Source organism: Ochlerotatus camptorhynchus, unplaced genomic scaffold, assembly GCF_037179485.1.
Source record: "Ochlerotatus camptorhynchus isolate MF236.1 unplaced genomic scaffold, CSIRO-AGI_Acam_v1.1 ptg000316l, whole genome shotgun sequence".
Classification (NCBI taxonomy): domain Eukaryota; kingdom Metazoa; phylum Arthropoda; class Insecta; order Diptera; family Culicidae; genus Ochlerotatus; species Ochlerotatus camptorhynchus.
In genome coordinates this window covers 4,116,790-4,137,425 of record NW_027040804.1, presented here as the reverse complement: position 1 = coordinate 4,137,425, position 20,636 = coordinate 4,116,790, and the positions used below count along the sequence as shown (strand labels likewise).

At 38.6% G+C, this 20,636-nt stretch overlaps 1 protein-coding gene across 1 annotated transcript; it reads left to right on the top strand.

Moving 5' to 3' along the window:
- Window positions 1-3,294: 3,294 nt before the first annotated feature.
- LOC135707738 (uncharacterized) lies at window positions 3,295-5,003 on the top strand. The gene is made up of 5 exons (XM_065229620.1): window positions 3,295-3,420; window positions 3,890-4,099; window positions 4,161-4,286; window positions 4,352-4,462; window positions 4,520-5,003. Exons 1-5 carry the CDS (start codon window positions 3,308-3,310, stop codon window positions 4,935-4,937), a joined length of 978 nt encoding a protein of 325 aa, XP_065085692.1. The 5' UTR covers window positions 3,295-3,307; the 3' UTR covers window positions 4,938-5,003.
- Window positions 5,004-20,636: the final 15,633 nt, after the last annotated feature.

The window sequence follows — 20,636 nt, the reverse complement described above, 5'->3', positions numbered from 1 at the left end:
TACCAACAATCAATATGAAACTAACGATTTTAAATTGGCTCACCACTTTAGTAGCCTATTGGTCCCAAGCAAACGATTAACGTACCCTATTCTAGTTGAAATTCTATTACTACACTATGTTTGTTTTGATTCGCTATGAAAGTTTGACAGATAACATCAGGGGTGTGTGGATTCATGCAGAACATGCAGGGGTGAGTGAAATAGCTTGGGACTGCTTGGGACCGTTGTTCTGGTACTGAGTGAGCCAAAAATAATAATGATTTTCTTCGGGACCCAGTGGTCTTAGAGTTACCTCTATGGTTCTATCTCTATCACTCTACTCAAAACTGAAATGCATTAAAAAATGATAAAATGATACGCACTCTTTGCACACTGTCAAAGAATCATTGTACACGGCGAATGAGAACGACTCAAATTTGAGTTTAGTTCACTCATAATCGCCAAAAGTGCAGGAACTCAGCGATGAGTTAATTTGCCTCATGTTTTCCCAGGATTTTCCAGGGAAAAATTCCTGAATTTGAGAAAAGTAAAGATTGGATTCACTCAGTCTATTGGTACTACTCCGAGACTGAATAAATTTTTTGTAAATTTCCTCATTTTCCGGCAGATTTTTTAGGTTTTCCACAGGAAACCATGAGACAAATTTTACTCATCGCTGAGTTCCTGCACTTTTGGCGATTATGAGTGAACTAAACTCAAATTTGAGTCGTTCTCATTCGCCGTGTACACAAAATCAACTTTGTTCAAATCAAAACAAAAAAACTAACCCATCTGGTGGATGATGGCACAAGCTTCCAAGAAAATTCTGTTACAGTGAACCACATTATTTAAATGGATTTCTTCGCCATTTAGCCGTCTGTCACTTCGTTTGTGGTGGAACTAGCTTAGTTAGTGCACAAGGAGCCGAGGAAATTAATGGAGCCCCGTCCTGTGTGCTCACGAAGCAGAGGTCCAAACTACGATCATTTTCGTTAACTACATGGTTAATTGGAGAAACCGTCGCTGCGCTGCAATGGTTGAGAAGGCTAATAGCTCCTGCGTGAAATGTAGAGCTATCAGGATCTGGATACAGGAATCCGCTCCACAAAATGCCTGGCGGATTGAAGTCTGTGAAAACTAACCGACAGTGAGTATCGATGAGTTTATTGTCCCGGACTCGATCAGGTGGAATGTTCAGAGCGCATAGAAATAGTATACGATCACCCAGATTGACGCCTGTCCAAACCTGCTCAACATAGTTCCATGAATCGTTCTCGATGGCCTTAGCCTCCAACCCACCACGGACAGCTACAAGGATACCTCCACCAGTAGATTTACGGCTGTTATTAGGATTCCGATCGCAACGAAAGACCTTGTAGTCAGGACCGAAGACTTGACTGGAAAGCGTTCGATAATCGAGCCACGTTTCGCACAGGACAATTACATCGTAGCAACAATCCGATACAGCTAGGCGGTACTCTTCAACATCGGAATTCATTCCACCGGCGTTTTGGTAGAAGATCAACACGTCCTGCTTGCGGTAAGGAATCGAACGACTGCTCTCCCTGGAAATCACAGATACATCAGGCAATAAATGACCATCATCAAGTCTGATTGGATATTCGACATAGTGAGTGGGTTGGAAGTCCCCCTCTCCACATCCGACAGCAGGTCCGGGACGACTATGATGAACGAAGGCTGCTGATGGCAGGACTGAGACGGAGGGATTGGGTGCTTCCATGGGGCTTTCTACGGCGCGTCACAATGACTAACATAGTCCGAATTGCTGATCGGCATCAGGCTGTGAATAGTCAATATATTGATTGTACTTGCCTGTAGAGGCAAGGTGGAAGACTCCTGATTCATATCCAGCCACAGGTCCAGGACGACTATGCTGAACGCTGGCAGGAATCGGCACGACTAGGCTGGAGGAACCAGGAGCTTCCAAAGAGCGGTTTATTGTGCATCCCGGAGATGAATTAGGACGAACAATAAAGCGGATGTTGTGAATGAGCAGTATCAGAAGTGTTTCTCAACTGGAAATAGCCGGCAGATGCTTGAGGCGTTGTACTGGAACACGGAAGCTGATCAGGAAAATTGCTGTAGCTTATGTATGTATACTTGCCTGAAGACGATTTGAATATTGTTTGCGAGTACAGGCGTCACAAGATGCCAAGGAGGTGAGGGAGTCCGGTTACCTCCCTCTTCATGTTTTTTCTCATTTTACAACCCTTAGATGAAGTCATGCGGTATCAGACTGTTCTAATTATAAACAACCCTCTTCGCGTCGCATCATGCCACAACCTTCTCCCTTATCCTTTTTTTTTATTATTATTATTATAGTCACTTTAATGCTCTTGGGTCATTCGTGACTTGTCCGGGGTGAGATTAGAACTCGTGACTTTGGCGTGAGAGGTATGGATGCTTACCGCTACACCGGGGTCGCCCCCCTCTCCCTTATCCTTCAGGAGTTAGTAATTTGGTGGGTAGCAATTTTGAAGGATCCCTCGGTCACCCAAGTGCAGTTGACATGAATTAAAAAATTATATAAAAGCTATAAAACCCATCAACCAGGTTCATCCTAAACGTTGCAATACACAATCGACAGTGAGATCGATAGACACAACAGCAGCTCATTAACTTAGTTCAGCGTAAACATCAAACCAACTCAAACCGAACCATCAACAGGCATAAAGGAATTCAAAACAGTAGCATATTAAAGAACGATTGTACACTAATAGAGCAGTTCTGTTGTGTGGAGGTTTCTCTTTTAAATTATTATGCCTTAGTCAGTTCAGCCGACCATTACTTTTTTTTTAAATTAAATACAAAAAATAAGGCAGGTCCATTAAACGGTATAAACAATTTAATTACTATTTAAAAAGGCATACCATTGCGCGTAGATTAGCTCTTATCTAGGTAATGTTCTAGTCATATACAGCTTCCAGATCCTTCTTCTTCTTCTTCGCAATTTCAAGCTTATTGCTTATTGCATATTAGCTGATTGCGTGCTCTCAACTTAGTGTTCTAGATGCACTTCCACAGTTATTCATTGCGAGTTTTCCATACCTCTACCATTTTTGCATTAGTATAATTGTGTGGCAAGTACAATCACAACGCTATTGCCCAGAGAAGTCGAGAAATTTTTTTCGAACCGAAAAATTACTCGACTGTACCGGGAATCGAACCTCCATTGTAGCTGCGGCTTTACCGACTGAGCTAAGGGAGACATCCAGATCCTTGTCATTCAAATAATAAAAGCATCGCAGAAGTGCATGGACACGTGCCATGCAGCAGTCAGTACCACATCAACGTTCAACCAGACAGGATGTGTTCGAACTATTTGGAAAATCTACTCACCCAGGGTGAAAAGAAATCACTGAAAGACGACCTGGGTGAAGTCACGCTGCCCGACTGGTACGACGAGCAAAAATTCAAACGGTTGGTCTAAATTTCTTCCCCAAACTGCCAGTTCGTGAATTATTTAACTACAGTGAACTCTCTACAACGCGATATTTCAAGGAACCATCTAGTTATAGAATAATTCTTGATAGAGCTGGAATTAGGGCGTAACAGCTTTTGTAAACAATTAATTCTCTCGAAACTCAAGGCACGCCCACGCAAACCAACATAACTAACTGGAAGGAGAAGTCTTCCCCTACCCGATGGGGACGTTGATTTGAGTGGGCGAGCCTTGGATTTCTAGAAATCATCGAGAGGAGTCATTGTTTACAAAAGCTGTTACGCCCTAATTCCAACTCTATCTAGAATTATCGAGTTATAGAAGAACAATCCCATCGCTATCACAGTAGCCATGAATCTAATGTTTACTGTGGTTCTATAACTCGATATCGAGCTAGTGGACATCGAGCTGTGGAGAGTTGACTGTATTCCTATTGTATATCAACAGTGCCCAGCAATACTTCAAACGAAACTTCGCCGCCATTTACTATGCAACCATTTGTGGATTGTTGACCGTACTGGCGATTCCGTCGATCCTGAGTGCCCTTGTCTTCACCACCGGAAAGCCATCGTTCCGCGTTGCCGCCAGACGTTATTTAGCCGCTCTGAAGCATACCATCAACTGGTACAGCGATGATCTAAAGGCACCAGGAAATGGGTCAGCAATATTATTATTTAATTGCAAGCTTGATTGTACTGTTATCAATGTTCTACTGCAGCTCCTTTCAGTCGCTGATCCACGTGCGACGAGTTCATTCCACTATTCTGCGACGTGCGGAAGCTAGGAACTATGGGATTATTATCTCCCAGAGGGATATGGCAGTTACACAGTTCGCTTTCCTAGGGTAATGTTCAGCTGATTGGAACGGGGAAGCTTCAGGTCTATCATGAAAATATCATTAATCGGCAGGTATGTGATACTGGCTCCAACGATGGTGGGTGCTCAAAACATTACAGAAGATCTAGATGCTCTATGTCATTTTTGGAGAGTATTCGGATATCTGCTTGGAATGGAAGACCAGTATAAGTGTGGAACTGTTAGGATTTATTTCATTGGTATTAACTCAAATCATTTCAGATTTAACCTTTGCGCCGAATCATCAGAGGAAACCCATGTGCGGATGGATCAACTTCTACAGAAGTTCATCAAACCTGCATTCGCGAAACGAACGGAAAAGTTCGAGGAAGCGTGCCGTCTCCTACTCGGAGGCTTGTGGTGTTTCAATTTGCTCCTAGACTACGATGCTCTGATGTACTGTGCAGGGCGGGTGGCCGATTCACCAGGGTTTGACCAATACTGGACGGACGGGAGTGAAGATGGATATATTCCGAAGCAGTTACAACAACTGGGTTGGAAAAGCCGCATTGTGCTATTTGTTATTCTCAGCATTCATGAAGTTCTGATGAAGTTCAACATGTTTCGACAGTGCTTCAATGGATTACTGATAGCATCTGGGAGGACGATAATGCGAATAAACGTTGCACTTAAGTTGTAACCATTCAGATTGCTTCGAAGTGTTTGTAATTGTAATTTCATCTGTTATCTTTTGTTGCTGGGGTAACCCAAGTAAAAGTGCAAGTTTTATCGAGGTTTTAAAGCATTGTACAAGTTTTTAACTCATGGCCTACTGTAGGACAGAACCCTCATAAAATCAATATTGTTACTTTGGAAGGGTGACTATCCCCCCTATTCTGCGAGTCACGTGTCTCTCTCTCACCGGTGAGGTGATAATTGTCACCTCGTGTGAGGTGACTCTCAATTTGATTTGCACGGAGAGTCTTGTCACCTCAACGAGACAGAGAGTCACGAAGGGTATGCGACATAAATCAAATTTGAAAATATTCACAGAAAAATATTTTCCAAGCCTTTTCTAAGTCACATTTCTCGATAGCTTTTCAAAGGGACGTATCAGCTTTTATAAACAATGCATTTGATCGATTTGGCGTAAATGGTATCTCGTCCAGGCTAAAGTCCTACAGTAAAAGTATGGACGTCTGTCAAAAGTTGTTCCAATCGAATCGTCAAATTACACCGCTTTGCTCAATTGGAACAGCTTTTTTTCAGTTTTGTGGTGACAGTCATCCATACTTTAACTAGAGGGCTTTAGTCCAGGCATGCTATCACCAATGACGTTTATATAAGGTCCGGGCCAACAGGCAGCTTGCGATGAAGTGATTTCCCGGGCCACGGAGCAAAATGTTCCAAGATCCAAACAGATGAGTAATACTCTGAACCAGAGTTGCGACCTATCACAATCACCATCATCAAACAGCTGATGGTAGTAACGCTTTGTACATTCCTATCAATGTACTCGTCGAAGCTCTCTCCATGACAATCCATCAAGTTGACGAAAGAAGTAAAAAGCAACTGGTGAATGTCGTCTTCTGTTGTGATCCATCACCGATCTGGTCATTCCTGACAATCACGACACTCATCTGTGCTCGTTTTGAAGCAGTTGCTGCTTTGCTTGCTTATGAGAGTGTGTTGGTGAGTGAGCCCAACAGCTTCCGTTTAATGTTGCCTGCTTTGTTTGTAACTCACACACTCGCGCCTGCCGAGACAAACTTGGAATGCGTAGGCATTGTTTTCATTTTCTTCTGTCGTTTCACTTTATCTCATGATCGTACTGCAGAAGTCTTCACTGTTTTCGTTGTGCTATTCATTATCAGCAGCGAGTGTAACGTTTTGCTTGTGAGCAGCGACCATTACTGATGATTGTTGTTTGCCATGGCTCTAACTCTCACTGCGTGACAAAACGATCTGTCAGCGATAGTCGGTTGATGCGAAGACGAGTGTCACGTGAGTGTCATGATATTTTGCATCACTGCTCTGAATTAGACTCCGCAACACGATTCGTAGGCAGTACCAGCAACAATCAATACGAAACTAACGAATTTAAATTGGCTCACTACTTGACTAGCCTATTGGTCCCAAGCAAACGATTAACGTACCCTATTCTAGTCGAAATTCTAGTACTACGCAATGTTTGTTTTGATTCGCTATGAAAGTTGACTGATAAAATGAGGGGTTATTGGTTTTTCCTATGTTTTGAGGGGTGAATCGATTAGCTTGGGACCGAAGAGAGTACCAGAGCTGAGCCAAAAAGTTGAGCACGTTTCTTCGGGACCTTCTAGTCTTAGAGTTACCTCTATGGTACCAGCGTATTGGGTTGCCTAACATGAAGACCAATTGCAACCGTTTGAACAAAATCATCCAAGCCAGCATGGTGGATCTCAGAAATATCAATTTTGCAAACAAGATTCGCTCTCTCCCAGCTTGTGCTAAGCCATTCTGGAAAATAGCAAAGGTTTCAAAAAATAAGCCCATCCCTCTCCTTTCCTCTCCTCATCAGAATTCGGATCCATCCTTACTCATAACCCCAGTTGAAAAGGCCAATGCTCTTGGTCAACACTTTGTGAATCCACATAACCTTGGCCATGCCCAACTAACATTGCAGGTTTTATAGAGGTTTTATAGCATTCTACAAGACTAAATTATGGTCTACAGAACCCTCATAAAACCAAAATTGTTACTTGGGTGGTGAGTCCCCACGAGCTTGCAGTACCGCATGCAATGTCTAGAGTCGCTGCCACCCCCGTAGTTGTCCCTGACGAAAGTAGAATATCGGCTGATGATGTGACAGCAGCGATTAAATCAACCAAGAACATGATTGTCGATGGAGTGGTCAACCTCGAGTTGAAAAACTTAAGTGTTGACTTCTTCGAGCACCTTGCAGCGGTCTTCAATAAGTGTTTGATGCTTGGCTACTTCCCTGCATGCTGGAAGTTAGCCAAAGTCATTCCAATCCACAAGCCTGGCAAAGACCCTATCAGTGTTAAAAGCTATCGCCCCATCAGCCTCTTGTCCTCCATCTCGAAGCTATTCTAAAAGTTGATACTCAGCCGTCTGCTGGTGTTTTCAAATGATAATAACATCTTTCTCAAAGAGCAATTCGGGTTTAGGAAAGGCCACTCTACCATCCACCAACTCGCACGGGTTACTAACATCATCTAGCGGAACAAGTCCGTTTCCAATACATCTGCCATGGCATAGTTGGACGTCGAGAAGGCATTCGAAAATGTCTGGCATGATGGCCTAGTGTACAAGCTGCATCGATACAACTTCCCGATCTTTCTTGTCAAGATCATTAAAAACTACTTGTCGGGCAGATCATTCCAGGTTTTTTAAAAACAATTCACCTTCTGATACGTTCAATGTTGATGCTGGGGTTCCACAGGGTAGCCCTCTTGGTCCTATCCTTTTCAGGTTGAGTTGAATCAACTCACTTGAAACGTGTATTTGGGCCTTAAGCTGGGTTTAGACTAGGCAAGTCACTTGATCAACTCAGTTGAATTCAATTGGCTTGAAAAGTTGAGCCTGGTTCAACTTTTTGCAATTCAAGTGAGTTGATCAAGTCAGTTGAATGGCTTGGTTTACACGTTCAATTCGCGTTCAAGTCAGTTGAATTCAACTGACTTGATCAATTGACTTGCCCTATCTAAACCCAGCTTTAAAGTTGGGTTTAGAAAGGGCAAGTCAATTGATCAACTCAGTTGAATTCAACTGACTTGAACGCGAATTGAACGTGTAAACTAAGCTGACTTGATCAACTCACTTGAATAGAAAAAAGTTGAACCAGGCTCAACTTTCAAGTCAATTGAATTCAACTGAGTTGATCATTTGACTTGCCCTGTATAAACCCAGCTTAAAGGGAAGATTCGAATAAAGTAATATTTACCGTCTGGTCACGTAATGCGTATCACTAGGAAGAGCGAACCGTCCCTAAAGCAGAATAAAGCCATTTTTAAAGTAATGATCGGCTTAGTTTTTCCATGGTTGTCGGTCATTGCTGTTTGCAACAATGCCTTCAAGAGCATTATGGATTCAACAATCGGTTGGTACCTAAAACATTGATTAATGATTTCAACCAAGTGCAAAATTACAAAAATGTTTGTTTGTTAGAAAATAATGCTGAACGTTACATAGAAGATCTTACCAACAATGCAGCGTTGATTCCAGTGGATAGCCACGATCCAATGTTCCAAATCTGCTTTCCACCATGGTTCGAAGAAACAAAATTCAAACGGTGCGAATCACCAATGGCCTATTTGAGACAATTGTATTGAACTGATCTCGAGTCTAACTTTTAGTGGACAACGATTCTTCCGCGATAACTATGTGGCGATTGGAACGGCTTCATTGTGCGGCCTTGTGTCCGTGCTTGCCATTCCATCAATATTGAAGGTGCTGATTTTCACCGAAAGATCCTCGACACCGGACATGGCATACGGGCGCTACGTACGAACTGTGATGTACGTGATGAATTGGTACTTTCACGAACTGAAACCGGGAACAACGTGAGTAAATTTCCTATAATCGCATATCGGTCCCATGTGAATTTTCGTCAATTTTAAGATAACAACGGCCCCGTTACGTGGGTAGATCACCTTTTCGTGGTACTTTACGGGATGTAAGATCTACCACCGATTTCTAGTCTTGACTACTTCAAACTAGGGGAACAGGATTTTTCAGAAATCAAAGGAACACATCTTAGTCCTTGTTACTTTTTATGCCTTGTTGATAGTGATAAGTCCTCGGGTTGCCTGGACCAAGGATGATCTTGAAACAAGAAAAAAATGAGTTAGTTATTTATTTATTTATTTATTTATTTCGTCAACCAACGTAGAATAGTACAACTAATACAGTTTTGTTTTCTTAAATATATATTTATATAAAAAAAGTAGTGTCAGCTTTCTTGTATTTTCTTTTATGAGTTGTGATTTCTTATGGAATAAAAATATTGCTTTAGTTTATTCCGAGACATTGTAAAGTCAATGGTTTCGCAGTGTTTATTGTAAGAGGCCATCATGCGGCTTAATGGCCCATATTTTGCATAATTTGTGCGATGATGTTTTATGGCAAATAAATTTCGATTTCGGAGTTGCCGAGTGGATGCATGGAAATTTAATTTTGATAAAAGTTCTGTGGAGTCAATGCGCTGCGAAACGATATCGTTTACAAATGAAACCATTGCATATTCACGACGCTCTTTTAATGTTTGTATGTTTATAAGCATGCAGCGTGCTTCATATGATGGAAGAGGAAATGAAGTCCAACCTAATTTACGAAGAGCGTATAATAGAAATTGTTTTTGTACTGATTCTAATCTTTCTTCGTGCGTGATTGAAAATGGAGACCATACAATGCTGCAATATTCCAGTATTGACCTCACATAGGCAATATATAGTGTTTTAATTGTGTAAGGGTCCTGAAAGTTATAGCAAAAGCGCTTGATAAAGCCTAGCATGTTATTTGCCCTGTGAATAATTGTATTGTAATGGTCTATGAAAGTTAGCTTAGAGTCTAAGATAACTCCTAAATCCCTAACTCTTTCACATTTGTCTACAGTTTGATTTCCTAATGCAATTGAAATGTTTGAAGTTGTTCTTTTTCTACTAAATGATATTAAGTTACATTTTTTTACATTCAATTCTAGTAGACTTTTTTTGCACCATATGTAGAATATGTGTATTTCATTCCGGAATATATTGATGTCTTCTTCATTTCTTATTTCCAAAAAGAGCTTCATGTCGTCGGCATAAATAAGCAATTTAAGTTTTTTGAGATATGTCGTTTACGTATAGAATAAAAAGGAGAGGTCCCAAATGAGAGCCTTGGGGGACGCCTGAAGTGACTTAAATTGGGCTCGATTTCTTTCCGTCGAATTTAATTATTTGTTGGCGGTTAGTTAAATATGATTCAAGCCATTTCAGGAGCCCTGACTTAATTCCAATTTTTTGCAGTTTAAAGAGTAACATTGGTATGTCAATGCGGTCAAATGCCTTGCTAAAGTCTGTATAGAGAGCTTCTACGTGGTTTCCATTATCCATTGCATTCAATGAATAGTCTATAAATTCAAGTAAGTTGGTCGAGGTCGAACGACCCTTGAAAAAGCCGTGTTGCATGTCAGTAATTCTATTTTTGATTTGGAGAAATAATTTTTCGTTGATAATTGACTCGAAAAGCTTAGGAATGCAAGAGATAATGGCTATACCACGATAATTACGTACGTCAGATTTTCGACCAGATTTAAAGATAGGTACTAGAAATGAGCTTTTCCAAATTTTAGGGAAGGTTCCGGATTCCAGGGACATATTAAAAAGCCAAAACAATGGAGCAGTGAGTTCCATTGCTAGACATTTAATAAATACTGGAGGAATTCCGTCAGGTCCAGGACCTTTTGAGGCATCTAAATTTTTTAAAGCCTGCAAAATGTCCTGCACTTGAAGTTGATTGAGGCCAATGTCCCTTGAAAATTCTAGATAAAATGCAAAATAATCGCGGTCACGATCTTCTTCAGAAAATGTCGTATAAATTTCTTGAAAAAATTTTGCGAATAGATTACAGTTTTTTTTCCGAACTATCACCGACATTTTCGTCTAGATGCATTATTGAAGGAAAATTGTCAGATTTTAATTTCGTTTTTACGTAATTAAAGAAGTTCTTCGGACAGGACTTTATTTCACGTTCAGTTTTTGCATTATATTCTTGAAATGCAGTACTGATAGCTAAATTCAGTTGATCGCATAGATCCAAATAAATTAATAAATTATTACTACTATTGTGTTTTTTATAAATTTTATGTGCTTTTTGCTTCCGATTTTTCAAGTTTTTTATTTGTCTGTTAAACCAGACTGGATTTTGTGTGTTTCTGTTACGTATTTTTTTCTTCAAAGGTATTTCTTCCGAAATTATTTCTGTTAAAATTTTGTAGAACACGTCTATACCAATTTCGACATTTCCTACATTCCTTAAAATTAATTGCCAATTGACACTGTTTAATTTAAATTTTATTTTTTCGTAGTCTGCTAATTTGTATTCAAAGACTTCTTCGTATTCGCAGTCGTTGGGTCTTTGGTTTTCATGCACAAATAAAGAATATTCAATAGCTGTGTGAAACGCTTCATTTTTCCACAGTGGATTTAGTGATTCGGTCACACAGAAATCTTCATAAATATTCGTTAGTAAAAAGTCCAAATAGCAATTTTGTTGGTTTTTGATGTGGTTAATTTGGTTCAGTCCTAAATTAGCAGTTTTGTCAAAAATGAACTGCAATGTTTCATTATCCCTAACAACTGGGAGTAAGATTCATTCAATTTCAGAGTCCAGAATGAAGTCAGCATGGCGTTGATTAAAGTCTCCATAGATGTGAACTTTAACCTCAGGAGGAAGGTCAGATAGAATTTGTTCAGCACTTTGGAAGAAGGCTTCATAAGTGCTTTTATGAGCATGGTCTGGTGGAAAATACACTGAGGCGAACACGTGCGTTTCACCGGCTATGTGTGATTTCACCCAAATATGCTCAAATTCTGTAAATTTTTGTGTAAAGATAATTTCTGAGTTAAAATTGGCCGAAAGAGCTATAAGAACTCCACCACCTGACTTCTTCTGTGTTGCATGAAAATTTCTGTCGTCTCTGAATACATTAAAGGCATTTCCAAAGATTTCTTCACTTTTTACGCTTTTGTCCCAGCTTGTTTCAGTTGCCAGAATGACCGAAAAGGATGAGCATAATAAATTTTGATAAATTTCCTTCATTTTAGCTGGGCTTTTCATGCGATTGAAATTTTGACAATAAATCAAAATTTCAGTCGCATTCTGTCTGTGTGAAGAAATTGTTGGAAATACGTCGGTTGATAAAGTATGGTCATTGTTATTATTAGTTACCTCAGTCTCATGCCGAGCATCGTTATATAGAAATAATGAGTCTTCCTCAAGGTGCGTCAGCGGCGTTGAAAATTTACAGGATTGTAAAATTTGAGGGCGGCCTCCCTAGTAGATTGTAGCCGTTGCGTGCGTTCACTGGACAGGAATGTACGGTAGGATTGCAGGTCTGCCAAGGCGTCGTTTCGAGTAATTCCAAGTTCTTCATGGACGTCCAGGAAAATTTCGTGCAGGAGATTTCTGTCTTTTGGTAGTCCTTCAACTGCTAGCATTAGAATAGCACTGGTTTTGGTGATTCTGCGAATACATGTTGATGATGGCTGGTCATGCAGAAAGGAGAGGTAGGTCCGAACAATGTCCATAATTTTCGGGTCCCTTAGACGCGCCTTCAGGAAGCGTTGGTCGCCAGTTACGGACTGTTCAGTAAGTCTCACTATTGGCGGACGCATGGGGTCCAGAAGAGGAGGGTGTTCTCGCTCAGTTGGTTTTTCAGTTCGATAAGGGTTAATAGTTTCCCCTTTTTCGAAATTAATGAAATTTAGTCCGCTTTCTTTGGGTGGCCGAGAAAATTGTATTCGTTCAGCAGCCAAAAGTTCTTTATCCAACACGCTAACTCTAAAGTACCCATTAATGAGTAAAATTTGACTCATTTTGAAGAAAAGTGGCTTAACTCATGAAATGAGTAAAAGCGACTTTACTCATTAATGAGTATTCGAATAATACTTCATAAAATGGGTAGTTTTTAATCATCTTGTTTTTTCTGTAAATGAGTAAAAAGTAACCGTTTTATTGATTGTTTTTTTTATTTGCTTCATTGGGCTGGCTGCCATCAAATATAAGCACTGAGAAATATAAGGGATTTGAACATTTGTAAAAGCTAAAATCATTAAAACACTTCATAGTCTTTATTAAACATAATCACATAGGTAATCATAAACACTAGAATTAACCGATGTACTGGAATATGCGAGTGTTGCAGTAAGTTGTAGACATTATTGTAATTTTTGTAGGGTAAAGAAGTTGCCTCTATTCGTTCCAAATGTACCATCGGATTTGGATTCCTGGGCATATAACCATCGTTTTATTCTCCGAACCCGCTATTAATCTGCTAACCTGAAACGGGACCGTCGGTTTTTAGAATACATACCTAAATTTAATCATAATTACATTCTTCGTAGCAATCGGGTCTTGAAAGCACACAGAAATGCCGTGCTGATCTTCTCTCGGATCTTCCCCAACACTTAGGTTTGCGATTTGACTCTTATGGAAATAATGGAACTACCCGATCACCCTTTTCACCAGAATCAACACCGGCCGGAAAGAATCTGCTGCCTCCGCCGCATATTTTTTTGAAACGCGGTATTTATCGCTCGAATTCCGATCAATTTGCAGGACATAGCACACGCGAAATCCGTTAACTTTCAAAACACTTTGCTCTTCCATTTCACCAAACCCTTTTTTACCCATTTTTATTGCAAGAAGATAATCTTAAAATGATTAAAAATTACCCGCTTTTCATTTTTTGAAGATACCCATTTTTTGACAGTTTGGAATAATAGCATAAAATGAGTCAAATTTACGCATTTAATGGGTACATTCAAGTTAGCGTGAAAGGTAATGCAGTGCTGTTGTAGAGATGGCTGCTTCGGGTCCTGTTGTTGTTGATGTTGTTGTTATTGCTGTTGTTGTTGATGTTGTTGTTATTGCTGTTGTTGTTGTTGTTGTTGTAGTTGTTGTTGTTGCTGTTGTTGTTGCTGTTGTTGTTGTTGTCGTTGGTGTTGTTGTTGTTGTTGTTGTTGGTGTTGTTGTTATTGTTGTTGTTGTTGTTATTGTTGTTGTTGTTGTTGTTGTTGTTATTGTTGCAATTGCCAATAGTGTAGTTGTTACTGCCGCTGTTTTTGTTGGTATTGTTGTGGGGGTTGTTACCTGGCTTCTTTTCTCGTTTTTTGTCTTCACCTATGTGATTCCTAATCTTCTATTCGTTGTTTCCTAGTTTGAAGTGATAAAGACTAGGGGTCTGATGCAAGGTTATTATTGGTGTCATTTTTATTGCTAAAGGAATCCAATTCTGACTGACAAAGGGGCGCGCCTGTGGAGGGTGTTCAAACACTTGGAAGGGTATAAATAGCGGTACCTTTCAAAGTAGAATCGATTCCTTGCGATGAAGGCAAGAATAACAACTGTATCAAAACCGAATACTTCATCATTTCTCAATAGTGATGGAGTAATACCAACAATCAATACGAAACTAACGATTTTAAATTGGCTCACCACTTTAGTAGCCTATTGGTCCCAAGCAAACGATTAACGTACCCTATTCTAGTCGAAATTCTATTACTACACTATGTTTGTTTTGATTCGCTATGAAAGTTTGACAGATAACATCAGGGGTGTGTGGATTCATGCAGAACATGCAGGGGTGAGTGAAATAGCTTGGGACTGCTTGGGACCGTTGTTCTGGTACTGAGTGAGCCAAAAATAATAATGATTTTCTTCGGGACCCAGTAGTCTTAGAGTTACATCAATATGAAACTAACGATTTTTAATTGGCTCACCACTTTAGTAGCCTATTGGTCCCAAGCAAACGATTAACGTACCCTATTCTAGTCGAAATTCTAGTACTACGCAATGTTTGTTTTGATTCGCTATGAAAGTTTGACAGATAAAATGAGGGGTTATTGGTTTTTCCTATGTTTCGAGGGGTGATTCGACAAGCTTGGGACCGAAGATAGTACCAGAGGTGAGCCAAAAAGTTGAGCACGTTTCTTCGGGACCTACTTGTCTTAGAGTTACCTCTATGGTCAAACAGTGTAGGGTCCTACACCTCAGGGGATTAGAAGAAAATGATCGATCAGAGTAGGCATAGAAAGACGGGGAGTTGGATCTGGAGTGAGAAGGTGTACGGAAGTTAAAGACAGTGTGGGCGTGAAATAAAGACAAATTGTGTAACATTAATACTCCACTTTTATTATAAAGAATCCTACAAACAGCACTTGTTTTGAACAACTTCAATGTCCAAATAACTAAACTTAACAAATAACAACTTCAATGTCCAACACCTGTTGTCTAGCAGTGCTCCCATTTTATTTACAACAATCCAATGCCTACGAGATTGTAGTAAACGTTTGCCGATGGATGTTCCCAAGCTGTGCCGAATCTAATTTCGGCACAAAGTGCTGAGTGACTTACCCCTTGACTGTATAACACTTTTAAATCAAATGATTATCATTTGAATTGGCACCACTGTTTTCATCCATTGAATTTGATTAGTTTTGCTTTTGGAAGCAAATGTCAAAAACGCACATGCCAAACATTACTAGCTTTTTTTTTTCTTTATTAAAGAGATTTTTAGCCATAGGCTAGTTCATCTCTTAAACATTACTAGCGATGGCAAGTCAACAACACACTAATTGAGAGCAAGAAAGCGATAATTCTCCATTTTCACCCGAAATAATTTGCATTCTAGCGTGCGAGTATTACGAAATTGTCCCAACAAACATTGAATGTTGAATAAGAGCTTACTCAGGCAAAAACAAGCTTCTTCATCTAAAAAATAGCTTAATCAGCTGTTGATCAACTCAAATTGTTTGTTGGGGTTGCTGTATTCAATAATAGCATAGAGGTAACTCTAAGACTAGGAGGTCCCGAAGAAACGTGATCAACTTTTTGGCTCAGCTCTGGTACTTTTTTCGGTCCCAAGCTAATCGATTCACCCCTCGAAACATAGAAAAATCCACTAACCCCTCATTTTATCTGTCAAACCTTCATAGCGAACCAAAACAAACATTGTGTAGTGCTAGAATTTTGACTAGAATGGGGTACGTTAATCGTTTGCTTGGGACCAATAGGCTAGTCAAGTAGTGTGCCAATTTTAAATCGTAAGTTTCGTATTGATTGTTGATAATAGTGTATTATTCAGATAAATTCTATTACAAAACATTGTCAAACTAATCAAATTGATTGCTCAATGTTACTTCTACTACAAGCTTTGTAATGTTGTTCAATAGCGCTTCCCACATAAATGCGAACCATTTCTTGACCTTATCAAAAATGGTTAAACATTGTTTATAATCCCTGCTAAACTTTAACTGAAATGGTTATAGAACATTACATGAACGTTTGTGTGATAAAGTTTTAACCTTATCTAAGGTTTTTGATCTAATTTCCGTCCTACTAAGCACAACCCGCGCTTTACCTCTCTTTTCTGAACGAGATCAAACAAAAAATGGAATATTTCTGTCGAAGATGACTTGCAAATTTATTCACCTTTCCATACGTACCGTTGGATTTGATAAAGAGTCACAAATTGTTGAGATATTGTCTAAAATCCAGGGCTGGTAGTGGGTATGTGATGTAATAGTAGTGACTTTAGTGACTAAAATAACGAAATTAGTGACCAAATAGTGACCTTTAAACAATTAAAAAGTGACCAATAGTGACATTTATTGGTCGGAAAGATATTGTTCCATTATTCCGATATTTTTCATGCTTTTTAAAATAAAACAAATGATTTAAAGATCACATCAATTTGTTATAAAAAAAAGCATATATTGAATAAGCAAGAGCACGGTCCAATTCTAAACTCCATTTCCTCACACGAATTTGTTATTAGATCGCGAAATTGAGGCACAGAGAAAAATGTTCAAAGTACCGATTTTAGACAATTTTTAACAATTTTAGGATAGTATTTTTTGGGAATCTAGGATAAATATGAAGCGATGCATTTAACAACATGAAGAACAGCAGTCCAGAATTAAATGTATAAAGATCTAAGTTAGCCATGATTATATTAATAAAAGATCCTTCTATTATTTGTAGTCGCTATAACGTACTGGTCGTTTTTTACTTTGCTCCATTCATCCCAAGAATGGAATCGTATGTAACACCTCAACACACATAGAAAAAAAATCATAACAGTTTGAAAAAGTAGTGTAAATTTCTGTTCAGTATGATGCACATAATTGGAGCGTCACATATCATATAAGTTTACATTATATATAATGTAAAGTTCTGAAACATTTCATGTAATGTAGCAAATATTGTATACAAAAGCCCATTATTGTAAACAACATTGTTTACAAGTTGCTCGGTTGCGTGAAATGAAATACAAGTTTACGTGAATGAATGTTTACATCACTATTAAAATTCAGATTTTTATCTGTGTGGGATCTAGACAGCTTTTCTAAATCGCAGTTTAAGAAAAAAATCTCAATATTATCACCGAGATGGAATGATCACGGACATAAAACAAAATTGAATGCTTCTAGGACTTGAAATTTCGATCGTGAAAAATTAGAGATTTAGGAATACATTTTAGAGTTCTTTAATTTTTTTTTTCTAAGACCTGGACCTGGATTTTTTGCTTTTGTATTACCGGTAAGTATGGACAAAAAATACAATACAATTTAATGGACTTAAAAAAGAACTCAAGAACCTGTGACATGGTTTATTTTTCTCGATGTTTGGACCGATACTAAAGCTACCGAGGAGTTACAGATCATTCAAATTTCTGGCTTTTGAACAAATGTCGAGAGCTTGAAAATTTTTCTAGACCATTTTTTTACAACCAACGGGAAAGGTAATTTTTACCTGAAAATTCAGGTAACCTCTTCCAAATAGGAATTCAAGAAGGTTCACGTGCCGCACATCATCATCATCATCATCATCGAAAGAAGTCATTGTTTACAAAATCTGTTACGCCCTAATTCCAGCTCTATCTTGAATTTCTTGTCGTATTCGTAATTCAAAAATGGCCATTGAATAAAGTGCGCTTTCGTCGTTGTTGGACGAGTTGGAATTGCCAGGATTGTTCATGTTTTCAAATATAAGTTTTATATTTTATGAACTATAAGGGTGCTACTACGTTTTCTGAGCACAGCGATATTTTTTTCGAACCCACACACTTTCATTTCGATTTTTAAATCAAGATTTAAAGCAAAATAATAACTTCACTGTTTGACACTAAACTGACAAACTGACAGCTCGCTCCCATACAAAGTGAAACCGAGGGGCGCTAATAAGGTGATTTGTGCAAATGTAATTGTACATATTTAAAATAGTTCCAGTGTACCAAAATTGATGAAATTTTGGGTTTGGGTTCTATTTTTAATGCAGATTACGAATATGCATTTACCTCAATACCCTTAAAGAACCCAATTATTAAATAATGTAAATAAGTGTTTTTTCCTAGAATACAATCATTTAATGACTCAAATAAATCGAAATATATATCTGTAGTAAATCACCAATTTACCTTATCATTACTACAAAATCCAGTAAAATTTACTTGCCAATTCCCGTAACTTTTAAGTGATGCCAATTTGAAGATCATTGGAAAGTCCGATCAAATTTTCGTGAAAATCAATTGATTTCTATGTGAAAATATCTACGTGCCTTTTCAGGTGAATTTTAAGTAACTTTTTTTTTGTAGTGTAGGCTTGAACAACTCTCAAGATCTCAATGAAAATAGCCAGAATATTAAAAGTAGAACATTTTTCGAAATATCTGAAAATTTATGATAGGTCTATGTTCGAGATAAAAAAAAAATCAAAATATTAGATTCCGTCAACAGTTAACGTTTCCATATGTTTGCAACTCTTCTTGTCAGATTTTATTTGGGTTTTTAAAGTCAAATTCTTGACTCTCAACATTGGTCGTAAAAAGTGACTTTAGTGACTAAATTTTAATGAATAGTGACTTTAGTGACTTTTTGAAGAAAAAAACTTGAACTTGAAAATAGTGACCAAGTCACTAAAAAGTGACCTGCTACCAGCCCTGAAAATCTAACACTGCTTCTTGATTCTAAATTCGTTCTACGAGTTTCAATTCCGTCCTAACGCATTGAAACGCTATTAGATTTTCTTCGTTCTACAGATAAACGTAGAAGAAGAGGATTCGCTAGGAGCGCTTCTTTTGTTTTGAGAACAATGAGCGTAAATATTCATACAATGCGCTCTAACAGGATTTATGTTGTAGCTAATGAACTAACGCATCAGAACAAACCTATTATTGATTAAAGCATGGTGAAATCATTGATATTATTGATCTTTTCTGATCGATAGAACGGAAATGGGCGATTACGACGAAGTAGCGCTCTACCATAGAGGTAACTCTAAGACCAGAAGGTCCCGAAGAAACGAGCTCAACTTTTTGGCTCAGCTCTGGTACTATCTTCGGTCCCAAGCTAATCGATTCACCCCTCGAAACATAGGAAAATACACTAACCCCTCATTTTATCTGTCAAACTTTCATAGCGAATCAAAACAAACATAGTGTAGTACTAGAATTTCGACTAGAATGGGGTACGTTAATCGTTTGCTTGGGACCAATAGGCTAGTCAAGCAGTGAGCCAATTTAAAATCGTTAGTTTCGTATTGATTGTTGGCTCTACCCTATCATGGTTTTTTGGAAGTGAACCTTGCAAATAATGGGTTGTTAAGAACCATTACCAGTCCAAATTCTTGTTTTCTCCATACATTGTTGGGAAAGGAATTAGCTGTATTCAAATGTTATACGATATGAGGAAATCTTTACTTAAACTCTATACAAACAAATCTGGCGAATTTAGTCAGCTACTTATGGCTGTTGTGACGGTTGGGACAAGCTCTTATTGCATATCTATTTACGCTTCTATTCAGCTGTTATCCTGCTGTTTAGTTGTGTGTGAACTTGAAGGGCGCTTATACTAAACCTTTACCCGATTTATCCAATAATCACTACACAGCTTTCTCTTGACGCCAGGTTGAATATTGTTTACGCTTTTTGTTTTGTTGGAGGAATTTACCATGTGTATTTTACCGCGAATCAAATTAATCGAAATTAGTTTAAGCACACCATCAAATTATTTACGCTGGAATCGAACTCGAGACGACGAACCTTGATGCTGCCAACTTCGCTACGCCAACACTTTGAACTGACGTGAACAAGTTAATATGCCCTTCTACAACAAGATTGCTGAGTAGAGGCTTTATAATAGTGCACATGAATCACTTTTCTCGACTAGTTAATTCAGCTTTGTAAAAGAGCAGAGTAAAAGCTGTACAACTACACAAATCTTAAAATAAACCTAGTTGACTGTAATATAACTTTCAAAGTAGCGCTAACACAGTTTACTAGTTGAGTACAGGTTGTTTAGTTGTTGAAAAAGCACTTTTGATGTTTATGTTATTCAGCAAGAGTGATTTGTTGTGTAGAAGCCATCAAATGAGTAATATATTCGCTTTAAAGGGTGTCCACGATGAAATTGCCACACTATGAAATTGCTCTTACTTTTTAACCGTTGGCTAGAATTTAATGAAAATTTGGGTGGATTTAGTTCATAGTGCATTATTTACATCCTGCAAGTTTTAAAGTCCTGTGATCAAAACTCGCGGAAATGGAGTCGAAAGAACAGCTCGTGCGTGATAAAATCTTGCGCATTCATCACGAGAACAAGGATCTCTCGCATCGTTCCATCGCTAAAACGTTGGGA